The sequence below is a fragment of the Carettochelys insculpta genome, chromosome 29, assembly GCF_033958435.1.
Source record: "Carettochelys insculpta isolate YL-2023 chromosome 29, ASM3395843v1, whole genome shotgun sequence".
NCBI lineage: Eukaryota > Metazoa > Chordata > Testudines > Carettochelyidae > Carettochelys > Carettochelys insculpta.
In genome coordinates, this window is record NC_134165.1 from 10,941,810 (window position 1) to 10,961,698 (window position 19,889).

The window sequence follows — 19,889 nt, forward strand, 5'->3', positions numbered from 1 at the left end:
TTAGCCATCTTGGTTTTTTAATAACAGAAGTAAATGTTGCCTGTGAACAGAGCCTGATGTTTCTGATTATTTTTTTAAACAAGGAAAGAAATGTGAATTAATCGTAGTCCAGGATGTAAGCACATTCTTAAAGTAAAAGACATATCCACATGGGTTTCTGGAGCTGCCGGAGCCAAAAATAACATTTCCAGGCTTAATCTGGATGTGGTTTGAGTGAGCAAGAGTTTGTGTGTGTTGCCTAGAAATACATTCAGCATGCTGTTTTCAGGTGGGACTATGCTAGCTGTGGATTTTCTGATTTTCATGGGTCACTAATAAACAGGGAGGAAAATACCCTCTTCATGCTGCTGATTTTAAATTGGAAAAGGTACCAGACACTTTGTGCCTAAACATTTTGTAATGCAGACAGCATTACAGTGAAGACAGAAGTGTCCATGCACAGAGACTAACAAAGAACATGATTTAGAGTATGTGTTTTAACAGTTGAAACTGATATACTCAATTTACAATTCTGTTAGAAAAATGTCCTAGCATGATCACCACTTAAGTAATACATCATGAAGAAGTGTCCTTTCAGTTATGGCTTTTATCTTAGTTCTCATTGTTTACTGATTTTAATCTTTTCTCTGTCACACAAGTATGCTGAAGTGCTTTACAGGCATTAATTACAGCTCTCAGTACTACTTTGTGAGTCATAATAGTTCCCATTATGTAAAAGGGGAAACTAAGTCACTCAGTGAAATCAAATTGGATCAGGGTCACACAGCAGGTCAGTGGGGATGCTGAGAATAGACTTCAAGTGCCCAAATTCCCCTTCCCTGCTCTCACAGGTACATTGCATGCTGGTTATGCTTTGCTTGTTGTTCAGAATTAGGCCCTCCTCAGCTTTCTCCAGAAGAATATTTATGCCAGTGGTAGGAACGCTAAGGTATATGTGCTGTGTACTGTAAAGAGGAAAATCTGTTGTTAGGAACTTTTCAATAGCTAGCCCAATAACTTGTGAGCATCCATTCTTTTTTTTTTCCCCACCCCTCTTTCTCTGACTTGATCTACTCCATCAGAAGGACCCATACAAATAGAACCACATTGTCAATGCTCACACAATTGTGACCAGTTGCTCAAAAGAGCTCTGCCCCTTTTTAGCCACCATGCTGCATATAGCACCTCACGATGGCCATGTCTACACTAGCACAAATCTTTGAAATGGCCATGCAAATGGCCATTTCGAAGATTACAAATGAAATGCATATTCTGTGCCTCATTAGGATGCCACCGGCCATGGCTCTTTTAAATTGCCACTTTTTGCTGCCGCACAGCTTATCCAGACTGGGGTCCTTTTCAAAAGGACCCCACCACCTTCAAAATCCACTTATTCCTATCTTCATGGCCATTTCAAAGATTCGCGCTAGTGTAGATGTATCCAATGGCTGTAAGTGGTACAATCAGAGTTGATGGGGGGCACAGGCAAAGTCAGAGAAGATTCTTCTTGAACTCACAACTTTGTGCATCTCACAGATAAGTATAGAAGTGTACAAACCAGCTACGCTCTTGGTATAATAGAACGTAAGTCGTTCCAACAACAGCTATGTTAATTCCTTCAACTTCTGCTCTACAATGAAAATGCCAGTCTGGGTGCTTATAGGTGAGTGCCCACTAGTTTGGCTTTAAAAATCAGTGAATCATTCTAGTATCTTTTCACCTTACAAACATTAGTGATTTTTTTTTCCTCACAACCGCTCAGTCAGATAAAAAATGATCATAGTCGTTATTTTACAGAAGGAAAACAGAGATGAAGTTATTTGTCGAAGGTCACATAGGGTAATCTCTGGGAGGGAAAAAGAACTCCCCGAATCGCCAGAATCTTAATCACGAGCTCATTCTTCCTTTTTATTAGCAATGAAAAGGCCATTCCATTCTGAGAATTAAAGTGTGGTGGGAAGGGCAGGCAACCTTCTTCAATGGAGCCTGGCTTTCTTTGAAAGTTCTTCTGACTCATTGTATCTGTCCTATGCTGTCTGTTGCATCTAGTGTAAGCATGTGTCTATAAGTTTACTGCCGCAAGACAATGGCGTGGTTAAATATACTGCTAATTACTACTTAATCCTTGTACTCCATGCGGAGCATAGACAGCAGATGGCCATCAACGAGGTATTCAGTGGACACTTTTCAAACAAGTAGAGGACATTGATTTTTCTGGTGATGTCGCCCTCCTTTCACACCAACGTGAAAGGGAAGGTCACAACACTAGACAAAACTGCCTAAATGACTGGAATGAGCATTAACAAGGGAAAGACCAAGGCAATGAGGATCAACCAGTCCAACAACAGTGCCATCACACTAAGAGGGGATAACTTGGACGATGTGGAGCAGTTCATCTACTTGGGGAGGATTGTGCGCATAGATGGAGGAACAGATAAGGGCATCAATGCCAGCATAGGGAAAGCAATAGCTGCAGTCACGACTCTTCATCCCATATGGAGTTCACAAATAACACCTGCAAAGACAAAACTGCCGATTTTCAACACAGATGTGAAGAGTGCGCTCGTTTGTATGGATGTGAGACCTGGCGTACACTGCTAACTCGGGTTGCCAATTTTGGTTGGACATGTTCCTGGAGGTTCCATCACAAGACTATCTTTAATTCCTGGGGACTCCAGGGTAATCCTGGGGGGTTGGTAAATTTACTGCTAATGGTGTCCATCAAGATATTTATACCGTGTTATGCTATTAGCTGATATTAGAATACTGCAGAATCATTTGTGACCGTGACAGGTTGGGATGAAACTTGATTTTCCCCAGTATTTTATTAATTTAGCTGTGAAAATTTATTGTTGGCCTCAGCTTCTGCAAAATATCTTGGCTTCCTGTCTTGTTTCATTCCAATGAAAATGTGGTGTCTGCTCCCTTTCACTTAAAATTTCCTTTGTCACAGTTTTTGCAGCCTTGTGATTATGTTAAAACTGATTTTTTTCCAAGCAGATAACGCATTATGTAGTTTTTCTTCTTAAATGTCTTGAAAAATATCTCTTGGAGGCCCATGCATTTCTGGGTATGTTATGTTAAGCTGTTGGTAAAAGATTCAAAGGTACTCAGAGCACTGCCTGCACAGCAAAGGCAGTTTGCTGTCATTTTTCTCTGTTACAGAGGTTTGCCCTACAAAAACCAGTGCTTTTATTTGTGCTGGTACTTGCTGGTACTGAGTGCTGGCACCTCTGCAGCCCCCGCAGCAGGATTGACGTGGCTGGGGAGCCAGCTGAGTATTGGCTTCTCTTTGCGTGTGTGTGTTGGTTTGATTTTTTGTTTTTTAAATAACAAAAAAAAAACAAAAAAAAAAAACCACTGACAAAAACTACTGGTCTCAGCGTGCTCCACATTTGGACCCCGACTGCAGTATATTCTGGGATCTGTAGATTGTCCTAACAAGCAGCCAATGTAGCTCGCCCATCTGCTGTTTTGATTTTTATGGGCTTTGTAAATGCAGGCTAAGGTCCAGAATTCTTGCTTTTCTTTTCTTACTCATTCGTATTGAGTCAGTGGGAGTTTTCCCTGCGTAAAGACATAAGATTTGGCTCAATGCACTTATTCACTAGCTCCTTCTTACATTACTGAATCGTATCAGCCTATCTGACATTATTGTAGCCTTTTAAATAAATACTGTAAAATTAGTGCATTCACCAAAATGTTTACTTCATGGAGCTGTCATGGCCTGTTGGATAAAGAATGCAAACTTTCCAACCGAATAGGCCCCAAATCTGTGCTTCTCTAGAAAATCTTTTTCTGTCTCTTGGATAAACATATGCAGATACTTGTTTATCCAAACTCTAAATAACCATGCACACACTAAATACATTGTACCACAGGAACATTCAGGGCCTAGTGCGGCCTTAGGGACTCCTAAAAATGAACGTGCAGGATGAGGATGACGTTCCTCCACTGAAGTTGTCTGATCTAGTGAATTGAACCACCATGTTTCAAGGAAGAGAGAAATGCAGATTCTTACTTCTGTGTTCATTTATTTTTTTGAATGCAGATTTATATACCAGACAGGTAGTGCTGCATCTTGGCCAGTAACAGCCATGTTTGAAATAGTGGGGTGCCCCTATTGGGTTTTCAGTCATAAGCTGTTGTTTTTCCTCTTATATTACACAAACTACTTTGCCAACTCTATTGAGATCAAGGCCATGTTGTCCTGGGTTTTGTACAGAGCCGTTTAAACACATGATCCTTCTCTCCAAAAAGCCAACAATCTGTATCTTCTTAATTTGGGGGTGAGTAGGGAAACAGCCAACTTCAGGCTGAAATAACAAGAAGATGTGACAGATGCTGATGGAAAGAAATTAAATATTAAAGCGGATGCTGTGGCTGTAACTCATTCTGTTTTTGTTTTTTGTTATCGTCCACTCTCTTTCCCCTTTGTGTTAAATGACATGATTTAGGACTGAAGTGCCAGCTTTCAACCTCTAGCTTTTGATGTTTGGAAAAACACAGAGATATATTGTGTCTTTGAGCATTTATGTATAGAGGAAAAGAGCATTACAAAGCCTGTAAGACCACATAAAGATGTTACATAGAGCTGTAATGCAGAACAAAAACATGAAAAGTGCCCTAAATATTCCCAAGATGGAACAAGACACAATAACTGGCAATTAAAATAAATTCTAGAGTACCAAAGCTGCAGAACCCAAATCACAGTTTACTGAAAGACCTGGCTTTCCTAGAGCATGGCATAGTTTTTAGGTGGCTACAGAGATCTCATTATTGAAGCACTCTGAGCTATAATGTGATGTTACCACACTTTCTTTGAAACTCATTGCCACATAACCGTTCTTTATGGAAAACAAATAACCTTGATTTCCACTCTGAATAGCTTTTAGTCCTCTTTCTGCAGCTTGTAGTCTCAAACTTTTAAAAAAAAAAAAAAAAAAAAAAAGTCTTTCCACTTTTTTACGTAGCACCAGATTCTAGTCTCAAAGAAATGAGATTTCTACCTGTGAAATTTCATTTTTGGTGTACTGAAAAATTGCCACATGAAATGCTCAAAAGTTGATTTAAAAGAGTTGGGTTTTTAAATGCCTTTTGTTTTACAAAGAACAAAAAATAACAAGGAAAATTATCTGAATGTCCTGATAAGAGGATGGTTAGTATTTTTGACACACATGTAACTTAATGTTTTAGAAGGGAAAATATCACTAGTATCAAAATTTTTTCACAGGACACCTATTCACATAGCATGGACCACCAGTGTTCCATGGAACATAGTTTGGAAAATGCTGTTCTATTGTAATAAAGGGAAAATAACTTTTTATTTAAAAAAATGTGTAAGCATTAATAGATATGTCACTTCCTTCTTTATTATAAATCCAAGTCATATGCGATCATACGTTTTCTTGAAAAAAAGAGTCTAGATTCAATAAGCATATAGAAATCAGGAATTCCTTTTTTCCTTATAAAATTCTCTGTGATGCAATGGCTATTTCTACAAGCAAGAGAATGTCAGAACACCACTGCACAGCTACTGGCTTCATAAAAATTTTGCAGTATGGGCCTATGCAATGCTCCAGAGCAAACAGTTTGTCGCAGTCTGTTAGGAGACGCTCAGTCCATCCTCTGGTTTTTATTATTATTTAGCTTAACTCTTTCCCTCCTCTTATACCTTTTTATTTCAAAAAGGCAGAAATTGAGATGACGATTTAAAAAAACAAACAAGTCCCCACATAAAACTTCTCTATGAATAAGAAGAGTGTGAAATCCTTTGGTTGTAAATGAGCTCGCAGTAACCCCAATAGTCCCCTTCTCCTCTTGAGCTATTGAAGTGGAGCTAAGTTCAGCAGCAGCACCCAAAAGCCCTTGCATGCACTTTTATTCTGTAATTATGCTGCAGGTGGAATTTAGATGGCATCTTTACGGCGCTTGAAATGTGTCCTCCTGGTTCTGTGGGAGCAGCATTTGTGCAACTGTGCTCTTCCACGCCATTACAAATAGCCATTGGGCATCGATCTCAGGCAGCCTCACTCTGTCCTGCTCATAAAATCTGAGGCCGAATTGCCTTTCGGGTGCCAGTTCCATTACATGGGATCCAAGAAGTTAACCGATCCCCCAATAGTGAATAATTTATCTCTCCATTAGGCAGTAATAAAGTGGCACACTTCACAGAGCACTGTAGTGAGAATCATTTGCATTTCCTATTTTGGATGCAAGTGACTGTGGGGCCCCCACCTTTTTTTATCTTTGAAATTTGATTATTAAAAATATTTTTCCCTGTTCACCAGAAGCCAACCTAATAGCTTTTTCATTCAGAGTAATGTGTTCACACACCACTTCTCAAACAATCTGTCCGTTCTGTTTTTGCTTAATGCTATGTAGCAATTATGTTACAGCCTCTCTCAGGTGGCTTTCTCTTTCTCTTTTTTCCCCCTCTCGTCTTCCTTCCCTCCTCTGCAGGAAGTACCATAAAATCCATTTATTCGCTTTTTAAAATTGTTTCATTTCAGAGGTTTACAAACGAGGACCACCTGGCTGTTCATAAACACAAGCATGAGATGACATTGAAATTTGGTCCTGCTAGAACCGATTCAGTCATCATAGCAGGTATGTGCCGCTCAATCCAGGTCAGCTCTGAAAATGGTGCACGTTAAAATAGCCCGACTGTAAGATTAATACTAGGGACCAGATGTACTGAAAAAATGTCTTTACCTCCGATGAAAAGCTCTTGTGATCTGCATTTAATCAGGGGGAAAGGAAAGCCAGAGGCTGCTTCCAAGTTTCTACTTTTTTCATGTTTTATGGTGGTATCAGGTTTTGTAAGGTGGTGGGCTTTTTGTTTAATGCTCCCTCTCTTTTATTAAGACTCTGGAAGATTTACAGACAAAAGGTCTTTCACATTTCTTTATGCACTTTGAGGGTGATGAACAAAAGCTGACAAACACAGTTTCCTCTCCTCAGCCCAGGTGTCAATTTTCTTGAGCTTTTAGGCTGGCAGTTAATAAATTAAAACTCCATCTAGTGCATCGGCTACTGCTGAGAGAGAGCCTCTGCGAAACCCAAATGAGTTGCTCTGGAATTACTCTGCACAGTCAATGCAGCCTTTATGAGATTTGAGAAAAATGTACATGGTTGTCTGGCAGTGGATCATTGACGTCTTTGGATATTCTCCCACCCTGTCAATCCTCCTGCCTTTAGTTTCTTAAAAGGGGGAAAGGATTGTGTCACCCACTAAATGAAACTGCGGTTGCTATATTGACAACAAGGAAAAAAAATCCTTGGAGGAGGAAATCCTTTTCTAAATTTTATTTCAAAACGTTCATGTAAGAGCCCAGTTCAATCTGCTTGGATTGGGGAGTTCACTAACGAGACAAACACCATACCACCAGATTTGGTGCTGAGATAAGCAGTAACAACTCATTCCACTTCTTACGATCATGAGATTCATCATGACATAGAGTAGATCTTTACTGAGCTTTGCTAGTTTGAGAAAATTTCTGTAAAGTCAAGAAAATACTTTCTAGTAGGGAACATATGGTAAATCAGATTGTACAAAACCCTGGCCAAGAAATGCAGGGATGAATATTGAAGTACAGGTACTTATGTAATAAGAGGATAGTATTCCTTTCGTTCTGTGACGTTGGATTTGGAGGCTAATGTTCTTTCTCCCATTCTTTACCTCCCAAAAAGGGATGGAGGGCGGGTTATAGTTTTCATTTAATAACTCTGAAGTATAAGTTAGAAAACCTGTGATTTGGAGATTGCCAATTAATAATAATCAATTATGTTTTCGATTTTCTCAGCTCTGACGAAGGTCCCATTGTTATGCTTATAAAAAGCACACAGGATCTTTTTTAGGGGAAAAGGCAATCTGCCATGTTTACTGAGAATACAGTTGAGACACAGTTAGCACGCACGCATACACACATCTCTCTCCAGCTGATTGTATAGTTACCAGTCTGTTGCTTCCTTTCAAAGACTCAATCAAGCTAATGAAATATGAGGATGGATTGGAACCAGGCTCCTTTCAGAGGGGTCTGAGATCTCAGTGGAAATAGTAGACAAACCCAAAGCCTGTGACAGGACAGCCTCCTTATAGCAGAAACAACAAGAAGTCCTGTGGCACCTTTCAGCTAACAGATATTTTGGAGCATAAGCTTTCGTGGACAAAGACCCGCTTCTTCAGATGCATGAGATGCATGCATGCCCCATGAAAGCTTATGCTCCAAAATATCTGTTAATCCATAAGGTGCCACAGGACTTCTTGTTGTTTTTGAAGCTAGACTTTACTCAGCTGCTTGTCAAATAGCAGAACAAGGAGCAATGATCTGAAGTTGCAGAGGGACAGGTGTAGGTTGGATATTAGAAAAAACTATTTCACCAGGAGGGTGGTGAAGCACTGGAATGCATTGCCTAGGGGGGTGGTTTGTAAATCCTTTGTAGGACCAACAACATTGTCAATATTTCTACAACTTTCTTTTCTTCTTGATAGCCACTGGTTTGGTTTTGTTGTTGATGCCAGTTGGCCTCCATTGAAAGACAGGCCATTCAAGATGTCCCTCCTGTAGTTACTCTGAAGTAAAGTAGAAAAGGGCTGTTATCCTTAAATTTCTGTCATGATGAAGCAAACAACTTTTCTTGATGTATTCAAATAATGTAATATGCTAGTGATGGGAACCTAATTAATAACTGGACTACTGACTAACATCCCAAGTGAAAATGAAATTTGCTAGGTGAGTTCTGGATAATTTACTCTGTAGACTGAGCATCAACAATAAAGTGAATTGTGGCTCCCTGGTTCAGGGTCTGCTATATTAATATTGTAGCAAATTGGCTGTTTCAGTCTTGCAGAGAGATTACTATACTGAACAAAGGTGCTTATGGTGGTAATTTGCATTTATGTATGTCCTTCCAGTCCAAGGATTTCAAAGTAACTGTGCATGCTAATTAATCCTAAGATGTTCCTAGAACTGGGTATCATCCCTGTTTTAGAGATGAAGAAACTGGAGCACAGAGAAAATTAGAGACTTGTGCCAGATCACACTGCATGTCAGTGGCAGGGCAGTTCCTTTAAAATCACTATAACATGAGAAATTTCCACTTCTTCAGTCTATTTTTTGAAAATCTGCTATGGTGAGGACACGCACAAAACATTTTTTCCTTACCGCACCAAATCAGTAGCAAGTACCATTCTCAGAGTCGCACTGATGTCAGGGTAGCCTTGTTTATAAATAAGGAAGACACTACATTGCATTTTTGTCAGTCATAGTGATCTGAGTGCAATTGGAAATCTGTTATTTTTGTTAACTGCACGGTACTTATCAAAAGGACAAAATTAGTAGGAAAGTATTATTGCCTGCTTTGTGAATGCAAGCAAAAAATCCAGAGTAAAAACATCCAAGCTTCCTTGAATATCACAACTGAATCTAAATGTTAAGTGTATCTTGTGAGGAAATATTCCTGGTCCATCTTGTCCAGTGAGATGAATAAAGATGTTAATAATAATTCTGTGACCTCCTTTTGATTCTTTTGTTTTGTGTGATGCAATCTGAACAGATCAGACTCCAACTCCCACCCGTTTCTTGAAGAACTGCGAGGAGGTGGGGCTCTTCAACGAATTGGCCAGCTCCTTCGAGCATGAATTTAAGAAAGCCACAGAGGAGGATGAGAAAAAGGCAAGAGACAGAAGCTACCACGGGGAGCTTAAAGGGGCCGTGTGCTGTTCTGGTGAAAGGCATATGCTATAGGATAGCCAAGTGTCTCATAGATTTTATATGCTCAATCACATAGTATTTTATTTAGTAACTTGTGTGACTTTGGCTGTGTAACATCAGAATTCCAGTTAGATGTGGTTTTAATAGCCTTTTATTACTCCAGGTCCCTGTTCCTCTTTTTAAAAAGGCAGCATCTCTCTCTGATACTGGCAAAAAAATGCCTAAAGTAGCTGTACCTTGTTAACAACACAGACCCTTCTCCAAAGCCCACTGAGATTCTCTTCATTGCTCTTTGATGATTTTAAAATCAATTCCCAAAGCCACATCTTAAAGGCATGGTTGTAGAAATAATCTTTTGGACAATTTTCTGCATTTCCTCGTGACAATGAACTCTTCTTGCGTTCGGAACAGTTGCATGCTGCATATAAATAGGAGGATCCATGACAGAGTAAGAATTTTTCAGACAAAGAGTTTCCCCAGCTGCAAACAGTATCCATTAGGATCAATACCTGATTCTGTTGCCTGCCTCATGAGTTCATAGGTTAGGAAGACCAGCAAGGTCTCTAACAACCTCAGGGAGTCTTTCCAACTTTTCCATCAATGAATAGCAGCAGATTCAAATTGTACAACTGCAGTATTTTCTAATCTGGCTTTTAAGTTTGCGAAATTGGCCTATGTACATATATTTGTATGTACACTCCGAATTGGCAGTTTGGTTCAGAAACACAGCTGCATACATCTGTTCGAAGATGATGAACTCAGCGTTAAAGTGGAAAACTTTGTCATTCATGTGCTCATGGGGTACCAGGAGTCTTTCAAACATTCCTTGATTTTCCATGTTGCATGTGCTGCATGCATAGGTGCAGTGTGGTGGCATGGCCCTCTTAACTCTGAATCTCCTGCCCTTCATTAGCTACATCCCAGAGCTTTAATATTATTTGAGAGTAGTTAGATATTGCGGTTTTGTGAGCAACCCACAGTCTAGCCAGGCATTTTATATGTAAGACCACCCATATCCTGTGCTGCCAAATAGCTATAGTTAGAATTCTTAGACTTCTGGATGTTTTGCATTTTTTTGCAATATGATTTCAGTCAAGATATTTCCAGCATCAGCCAGAAGAATGCAGCAATTGAAAGCTGGGGATGCCTTCAGGCATGGGGAGAGAATTATCCTTCCTAGAAGCGCCGTGAACACGTTAGAGCTCAGACCCAGATGGGTTGTCACTCAGTGAGCCTAGCTAGAGCTGCGTTTGTCAGATGCTTTGAACACTTGGCTAAGTTGAGCTCAGTATCTGCTGTTTGTTTTTATCCTGCCTTTCCAAGGGTGGCCTGGACCTCAGCATGTGTGTGTTAATTAAAAGCTTAGGCATGGTAGGGGCTCCCCTGGAGGCTTTTAAGTGGCTTGAAACTTTCCTGAATTATAATCCCTTTCTGTGATTTAGCAGTGAAACATCTCTCAAGTAAATGGGTTCTTTGGGTACTGGAGGCAAGGCTGCTGCACATCTTGACTGTAACAGGGATACTCAAGGGCAGGGCAATTCAACAACAGAGATGTCTCATGAGTGAAAGAGCCACAGACTCATATTTTGACTCTTATTTCAACTTCCTATCCCCCAGTGATAGCGTCCCACAATGTTACTGCCATCTCCTCCCTCCCACTGTGGCTTTGCTTCTTTGCCACTCAGACACACATCTCCCTCTTCTCTTCCGTTTCTGCTGCGGATGCTTGGCTGCCCAGCTCTCCCCTGCAGCCTCACGTAAGAGCTCCTTTTGATGTCTGGGGCCCTTACAGGAGCCACGTCCAACTGGAGCCTAAGGCTGAGTGTCTCTTCCCTTTAGGAATCTGCACTGTACACAACTAGGCCCTTCGCCTCACTATGACCGGTCTGTTTCTGTTGTTTGCCTTCCTGTGCCACTAAACCAGCAGTTCCTTCATGCTCCATGAGTGTATTTGTCTCACCCTTCTGGGCAGAGTCTAGGGGAGCTAAGAAGTCATTGCTAACTAGTTAAAATGGGCCATATACTGCTGTTAAACACTCGTATGGTAGGAGGTTGCCAGATTCAAACATATGCTTAGGTCTTGTTTTAATGGGGTGCTCCTAGATATTTAATAACTTCCTTGGCTCTTTGTTTGTTTGCTTTTGATAAGTGTCAATTATTTTATTACCCCTTTATCTATGCAGTGCTTTACAGCTCTTTTTGTGAATGAAAGTACCTTCTGTAACTTGCAAACATTTGGCTTTGTTACTTGTTGTATTTAGGAGAGCTTTTTTGCCAATAGAGAGAGTTCCATGTGTATGTATTACCCAGGACTACAAAACACAGGCCTTCAGGGCTTCTGGGCCAGGGACTGTTGTTCCCCCCTGTTCCTCCCCCTCCCCCATGTGGCCCTGCTCCAGAACTGTGGTTTCTAAGTGCATCAGTAATGCAAATACAGGTTGAACCTCTCTAGTCCAGCATTCCTCGGGACCTGACTGATGCTGAACGAGAGACTTTGCTGAACCATGGAAGGCCAGTATTGTCTAGTAGCATTACCAACACTTCAACTGCTTAATGGGCTCTTAGCAGACCTTTAGGGGTAAATTACAGCTAAACAACAGCACAAAACAATAAGAACCAAGACCAACGTGTGTAAACAAACTTTATGGGACCATGGGAAACTTGGTCATTCCCCATGATAAGTGGTCATCCAGCTAAGTAAAATTATGCTGGACGAGAGAATGACAGACTAGAGAGGATCAACTATAATTTTTTTAAAAAAAGCTTTTGGTAAATGCTACTAGGTGCAGCTAAGCAGTGGCCTTAGTTGTGTGTTTCTCTAGTGGCATGAAATAATTTTTATTTTAATGCATCAATATTTTCCTATTAGAGCGCTGGACCTTTGGACATGTCTTTGCCCTCAACCCCAGAAATCAAAGTAAAAGAGGAGGAGCCAGTTGAGGTGGATTCTTCTCCTCCAGATAGTCCTGTATCCAGTCCGCAATCACCACAGATCAAAGAGAAGGTAGGTTTCCTGGGTCATTCACACTTGCTGTAATCTCATAGCATCATAGAATCTAGGGCTGGAAGAGACATCCAGAGGACCTCAAAGTTTACCTCTTTCACCAGGGGAACTGATTCTAACTAAAGTAAAATAAATTCTTCACTTAAATGCCCAAGCTTGAGTTGAAGCGTCTGTTTTAAGCAGCAAAATTAAGTACTGATTTTACATTAAAATAAATAGTCATTTTTAAGTTTTCACATGGAGTCCAATAATGAACTGCTGCCTTTTCTGAGACATGTTCGTGGAGAGGCTGGCATCATACTGACGAGCGTAAATCTGAGGGGGACGATTTACTCTCATTGGAATGTGGGCAGTCATACCTACTGTTTGCAGCAGGAGTAAAGTCTAAGGGTTGGAGCTGAGGATCAAAACCAAGGACATTAGACACCAAGCTGGAGGTCAGAACTGGAGGTGGAAGCAGGTGGAGACAGTCAGGGATAAGGCAGAGGAGCTGGAGCCTTGTGCAGAGTAGGACTACCAGAACTGGGCACAGACAGTGGTCTGGGATGGAAAGATAGGAACTAGGAGCAGGTGGAAAGTAGAAACTAGGATAGGAGCAAACAGGAATGCAGAGCTCAGGAGTCAGCTAAGCAGGAGGGGTCTGTACAGGTTAAATCTCCCAAAGCTGGCATTCTCTCTCCCAACAACCAGACCATGGATCTTCCAGGACCAAAGAGTCCTAGGGCTGGGAGGAGGAGGGGCCAGCTAGAACAGCAGCAGGAGCCCAGGGCAGGGCAACCACAGCTGGTCTGTTGGCAATGGGGTCAGGGCCAGCAGTATCAGGGAGTGGTGGCCAGGGCTGGTAAGCAGCTCAGGCCGGGAAGTGGTGGCTCATCGCCAAGGTTGGACAGGAAGCCCCAAGCTGGGGAGCAGCAGCTTGCGGCACCTCAGCCCCAGGGCTGGGCAGGAAGCCGCAGCCCCAGGAAGCTGCAGGTGGGGAGGGCCTAACTGGGGAGCCTGCAGGCGGGTGGGAAGGGGTGAGGGAGGGGCTCATGAAGCCATGGTTGACAACCAGGAGGGGAGCCCAGGAGCAGGGGCTGTGAGGCCAGCAGGGGGCAGAACTGACCTCCTCTGGTCTGGCAAAATCCCTGCTGCTCAGGTCCCGAGGGTGCCAGACCAGGGAGGTTGTGTTGGCAGCCATAAAAGGATTCCTCTAGTTGCTTGGCCAATTTCCTGCGTTTATTTCCTACTTGATACAATACTCATTTGCCAATATAGGAGCTTTGGTGGGCTAGTTAGCCCTTCTCTGGATCCTTCACTAGTTACTCAGGTGAGCTTGTGCGTTAGAGGTGTGGGCTGAATGCTACTTCTGGACCCAGGGGCCCAGGTTCAGACACAGGGAGCTGTCACAGATTTTTTCAGGTGACAAAAATGGCTGAAAGAAAGAATCAGTTTTTGGTGGGTCTGGACCACTGTGCCTTGAGGGTGGTTGTTGTGGTCCAGAGCATCCCAGCTACAGAATAACATAGGTGGCAAAACTGCTGGTTGCATAATTACTCTTTGTACTTATTCCAACTTGGGATGGAGCCACCAGTCTGTAGAAGAGGCGTAGGGTCTAATGATTTCTGGGGCTCAGGGCTTTGGGTTCTGGTTCTGGTTCTGCAATTGAACCGCTGTGACTTGGGTCAGTCTCTTACCCACTCTGTGTGCCAGTTTCCCTACTGAGGTGTTGTGAAAGTTAGTTTAATATTTCTAAATCAGTGAGATTTTCCAAACAAAGCTGTGCAAGATGGCATCATTGTTGCAGGGAGGCTGTCCTTACTTGTGTTTTGTTGATTCTCTTTAGGAGAATACTTCAAAGCCTGTTATAATTTCTACTCCTACTCCAACCATCGTGCGTCCAGGGTCACTGCCACTGCATTTGGGATATGACCCTCTACACCCCACTCTCCCCTCCCCGACCTCGGTCATCACCCAGGCTCCGCCTTCCAACAGACAGCTTGGGTAAGAAAGATGCGAAGACTTGGATCAAAATTTTTAAAACCTGGTGTCTAATGTCAAGCTCTTGCGTCTCGATTCAAGTGCCTAAATGTTCGTCAAAGGCACTGAGCGTGGGCCATTTCCACTGACGCTCCATGTGGTCGAGTCCAAACCATAAACACTGTTTTTTAAAACAAAAATATTTATCATGACATATCAAAACATGGGAACTAGTTATAAGTTTACCACATGGCAAATACAACAAGCCAGTCCTGATATCCTTTCTCTGGTCGTGTTTTCACTGCCTGTAATATAGGACGTAGTTTGCTCACCTAAGGATTCCAGAACTCTACCGTCACAGATTTGTTTTGCTAGCACGGTGGTTAACATAAGAATGGCCACTACTGGGTCAGACCAAAGGTCCATCTAGCCCAGCATCCTGTCTGCCAACAGTGGCCAGTGCCAGGTGCCCCACAGAGGGTGGACTGAAGGCAATGATGAAGCAACTTCTACCATTTCTACCCCGGGCTAATAGCCTGTTATGGACATAACCTCCATGAATTTATCTAGCTCTTCTTTGAACTCTCTTATAGTCCCAGCCTTCACAGCCTCCTCTGGCAAGGAGTTCCACGGGTTGACTGCACAGTGTGAAAAAGAACTTTCTTTTATTAGTTTTAAACCTGCTGCCCATTAATTTCATTTGGTGTCCTCTAGTTCTTAAATTATGGGCACAAGTAAATAATTTTTCTTTATTCACCCTGTCCACACCACTCATGATTTTATAGACCTCTATCATATCCCCCCTCAGTCTCCTCTTTTCTAAACTGAAAAGTCCCAGTCTCTTTAGCCTCTCCTCATATGGGACCCATTCCAAACTCGTAATCATTTTAGTTGCCCTTTCAAGTAACACGGCACAATTCAATAAGACAGACAATTCCATGACACACCCATTTTTCTCAGCTGAATCGATTTTACATAAACGTTACATTTACTATGGTTACAGTCTTACTAAGGAGGTTTGCAACATAATAATGCATACAATAAGCTAAACAAGGATCACATACATTAATGTTTCAAATCTACCGCAGAATACACCATCTTTGACAGTGAGCCCAGACTCATTTTCAAAATCTGCTCAATGCCATGCTGGGGATGTTGAATAGTAACAAAGAGGAAGCCGTGCTAGTCTATACACTGTCAAAACAAAAAGCAGTCAAGTAGCACTTCCAAGACTAGCAAAATGGTTTATTAGGTGAGCTTTCGTGGGACAGACCCACTTCTTCAGACCGTAGCCAGATCAGAACAGACTCAATATTTAAGGCACAGAGAACCAAAAACAGTAAGCAAGGAGGACAAATCAGAAAAAGATAATCAAGGTGAGCAAATCAGAGAGTGGAGGGGTGGGGGGGAAGGTCAAGAATTAGATTGAGCCAATCTGATTGACAATTGGGGATGTTGAGTAATTGAGAAACCGCTGAAAATTCCAGCAAGTTACCTGATTACTCATGAGTGGGAGCGGGTGGCTCCGGAGAGCAGGGTCCCCTCCCCACCAGCCTGTTGGAGCCAAGGCAGAGCATTTAAACTCCATCCCAGTGGCAATGGTCTCCTGTCCTTCGTCCCTCCCCCTTTGCCATAGCAGGGAGGGGGGCAAGCTCCCAGCTGTCTGTTTGGGCTAGGAAGCAGCATTTCAGCTGCCTCCCAGTGTAAACGGGCTCCTGCAGGGTCAGCATTTCCCCTTGCCATGGCTCTGCACAGAGCCATCTTGGGAGGAAATTGACCAGCCTCGTGCCAGCTGGGATTGAAGCAGCCTTGCTGCTTGAGCCCCTGCTGCCATGGGGTCAGCAGGTTCCCCCTGCTGTGGCTCTGCAAACGGACACAGGGAGGGGAAATTGAGAAAATTTCATGGCACATTTGCACAGTTCTCATGGCACACCAGTGTGTCATGGCACACCGTTTGAAAACCACTGTACTAGAGGACCATGAGTTGCCTTGGCTACTTCATTGAAAGGATAAGGCTTCCATAGAAGTGGCTGAATCTTTAATGGCTTTGGGATTTTCCAGATAGCTGTTGCTTCTGAAGTGTAAACTATAAAATGTGTTGGCATCCTTCAAGGTCAGGTTTTGCCTCTGGAACTATTCGTTTTTAGTAACAAATAGTTATCTGCTGCTCTTGCCCCTTGAATAATCTAGAGCTGAGGCTCCAGATCATTCAAGGAAGGGGTTATGAACATATTGCATTGTGGGGTAGTTTCAATCCTATATATAAGAGGAAGGAGCCTAAATGATCCAGGAAGTACATTACAATGGGCCTTCAGAAGAAGTATATTTAGCTCTCACTGTGTTCTTTGGTGTCAGGATGCTTCTGTTGTGCCATGATTTTTATTTCTTTCTAATTTATGCTCTGTGAGTCTCTTTGCATTAAAAAGGCCATTTTTTTTTGGCTGCCAGTTCATATTTGTGTGTGTTTGTTTTGACCTCTTGGCACCATGAGTCCAGACTTCCTGACGGAAAGTTCTAAATCCTGTTTCCAGGCAGCTAAAGGTTAAGCGATTGTCTTTGTGTTTTGAGAGTGTATTGTTCATTTTCCATAAACTAGGCTCAAGCTCAGGTGTAACACTGTCTTCTGGAGCTGGCGCCGGGGCATTGCCCTGCTTGGAAAATGAACAAACAAAACCAGAGCAGTTCATGTACTGAAACTATTAAAATTAACCCTCTAGTGGGACTCTGAGATGTCAGTGAGACAGGTAATGAGGGTGCACTGCATGAACTTCCTGTAGCTAAATTTTTCAAATGGAATTTTCAAAGTAGCCGGAAGGATCTGGATTCCTAGTTTGTATGAGAATTGATCGTCCCTATTCCCTGCATGGCTTTTAAAGTCCCACTCCCAGTCGGTAAAGGTATGAACTTGAGTCTGGTCTAGTTTGCTCCCTCTGACTTTCACTTCCTCTCCATCTCGCCGTAATGTCAGCACAGACCTCAGAGTGCAATTGTCTTAGCTGGCAGCCACCCGTTGTCCCTTTCTTCCAGGTTAGGAAGAAGTGAATTTTCTCCTGTGTCCCTAGGTACCTGCTCTGCACCAGTCCTGCTCTTAGTCTCCTAGCTGTTCTCTCTGTTTCTTATGCTGTCACAAGCAAGAGAGAAATTGGAGACACTCCCTAATAAAAATAGATGAAAAATATCTTGACCATGTAAGTCTGGAAGCAGCTCTTTCTTCCCTCTCCTACACTCTTTGGACAGGTACTTTTTGAATCCGTGACCTCGACTAGCGAAGGACAACATAGGCTAATGAGCTGGCTACACAAGTGGCCCTCTTTTATCAAGGTGGGCCACAAGATTGTCATAACCAGGATGGTCTTCTGGGATAGGTTAGTGTTGCTAACTGCACTTGCATACCTAGAATTTGCAGGGTGTGCTGATTTGAACCATAGCAGCAGTTTGATTGGATTCTGATGGAGCACACGGCTCTCCCAGTCAATATTGTATACAGTCAGCATGCACCTCCCTTCACGGGCCCTTGTTCTGAGTGTGTACCACTTTTCCATACCAGTAGGAAAAAAAACCTATGCAAATGAAAACCAGCAGAATCTGGCAACTCTGTGCATGAACAAACACATAGAACCCCAGTGGGCCACAGGTGGCCAACCACTGGCCCAGACAGAGTGGAGTCAGCAGGAGAGAGGACAGCGTTGTAAATCATCATCCTTAAATAGTCTTGAACTGTGGGACTGAGGCAGGCTGCCACAATCCCTTATCTGCCCATGCAGTCAGAAGCCAGATAAGCACATTGGCTGGGTGTTTCTGCAAAGTCACCTGCAGAAGGAGGAGTTGTTGGCATTTTTAACTGTCATAATTAGGCTTCAGCGTGAACACCCCTTGGCAATGAATGGAGCAGTTCACGGTTCTCAGATCTATTGTTTCAGGCAGGCTCCAGACACGGCACTTTGTAGAATGGTTTCTCTGAAGCTGTGAGAGTTCGCAGTGTTTTTAAATGAATGCACAATGTCATTCTGCTGCGAGAGCTGTATTAATGCCTCCGTCTTAGCCAGGAATTTGCCAGTATGTGGGAACAGTTGATCTGGTACCCCAGCCTGCTTAGTACGTCTGTGCATTTACCAATAGAGAGCATAAAGCAGCAGTAGGACTTCACAGAATAGCCCAGCAAAGCACTCCAGGACCCTTTTATGTGTCCTGGTGAGTAAGCACATATGCCAGCATGAAGCGTGACGTTGCTCCCATGAACACTGTGACTGACACCCAGCATTGGCTTTGTTTGCTTTGCTGTGTGTTTTGGAGCAGAGCTTCTGTTTGCCCTGGCATGGGCAGAACTCAGGTGAATGACCTCCTCCTCCTCCTGAAACAGAGAGCTCAATGCATAATTCTTGGTTATACTCACCCTCTTTTTAAATGGACCCAGCTTAGTCAAGTCCAACATCCCTTCATTAGGGGCATCTGGTCTTTGTGCTGTAGCAGCCTTAAGTTTTTTCGCAAGCAGGCCAGCGAGCGTGCACAGAGTTAAATGAGGGGAGTCATAATCTTGCCATCAGCACCACCTTCCAGCATCAACCAACAAATGGTTTTCGGACAATTGCTTGGGTACCCAAAGCATGGTGATGGCACATGTCAGTTAATATATGTTACGAATCTCATGCAAACAATGCAGTGTATACTTTCATACATGCTGAACTAGGCTTTAATATGACCAATTTAGCACTGTGCTAGACTTGTGTTAGCTAACATGATGCCTGAAATCCTAGTCTAGGCAAAGCTAGAAATTGCCTGTATATTGGTAGGTTCGTGTGGGGGTGGGTTAGTCTTGTCTGTACACTGTAAACTTGAATCAATAGATGTGAGCTTGAATTGTGTTTCTCCAGGTCTCCCACGGGCTCTCTCCCTATGGTCATGCAACTTGCGAATGGACAGACCATGCCTGTCCTCCCTGGCCCTCCTGTACAGATGCCTTCTGTTATATCGGTAAGAGAAATTTCCGGCCCATACTCTGCGGTACAGGAGGGGGCAGCGTTTTTCCTGCCCAGCATATGCAGATGCTTTCATTTGCCAATTTAAAATACATCTACCCCTCTGTGTGAGAGAAGCCTGAAGCAGAAGTGGGCAAGGGCTGATGCTGGCAAGGTAATAATAACATGCCAGCCACACTGGAGGGCAATAAGGCTGAAAAATGAAGCCTAGTTTGGGCAGATGGCTCACACTGTTGATCCAGGCCTGGAAACTGC

General features: G+C 42.8%; 1 protein-coding gene across 6 annotated transcripts in view; it reads left to right on the forward strand.

The window, feature by feature from the left end:
- LOC142002936 (cyclic AMP-dependent transcription factor ATF-7) overlaps nt 1-19,889 on the forward strand; it is a 121,003-nt gene that overhangs the window by 69,905 nt on the left and 31,209 nt on the right. For all 6 annotated transcript variants that reach the window (XR_012642750.1, XM_074979449.1, XM_074979453.1 and 3 more), the window contains 5 exons: nt 6,492-6,588; nt 9,538-9,656; nt 12,565-12,699; nt 14,525-14,682; nt 19,530-19,629. Coding sequence is in view for 5 of the 6 variants with exons in the window: in XM_074979449.1 (XP_074835550.1) it covers nt 6,492-6,588; nt 9,538-9,656; nt 12,565-12,699; nt 14,525-14,682; nt 19,530-19,629 (609 nt within the window). In the remaining variant the exon portion in view is untranslated. The remainder of the gene's footprint in view (nt 1-6,491; nt 6,589-9,537; nt 9,657-12,564; nt 12,700-14,524; nt 14,683-19,529; nt 19,630-19,889) is intronic.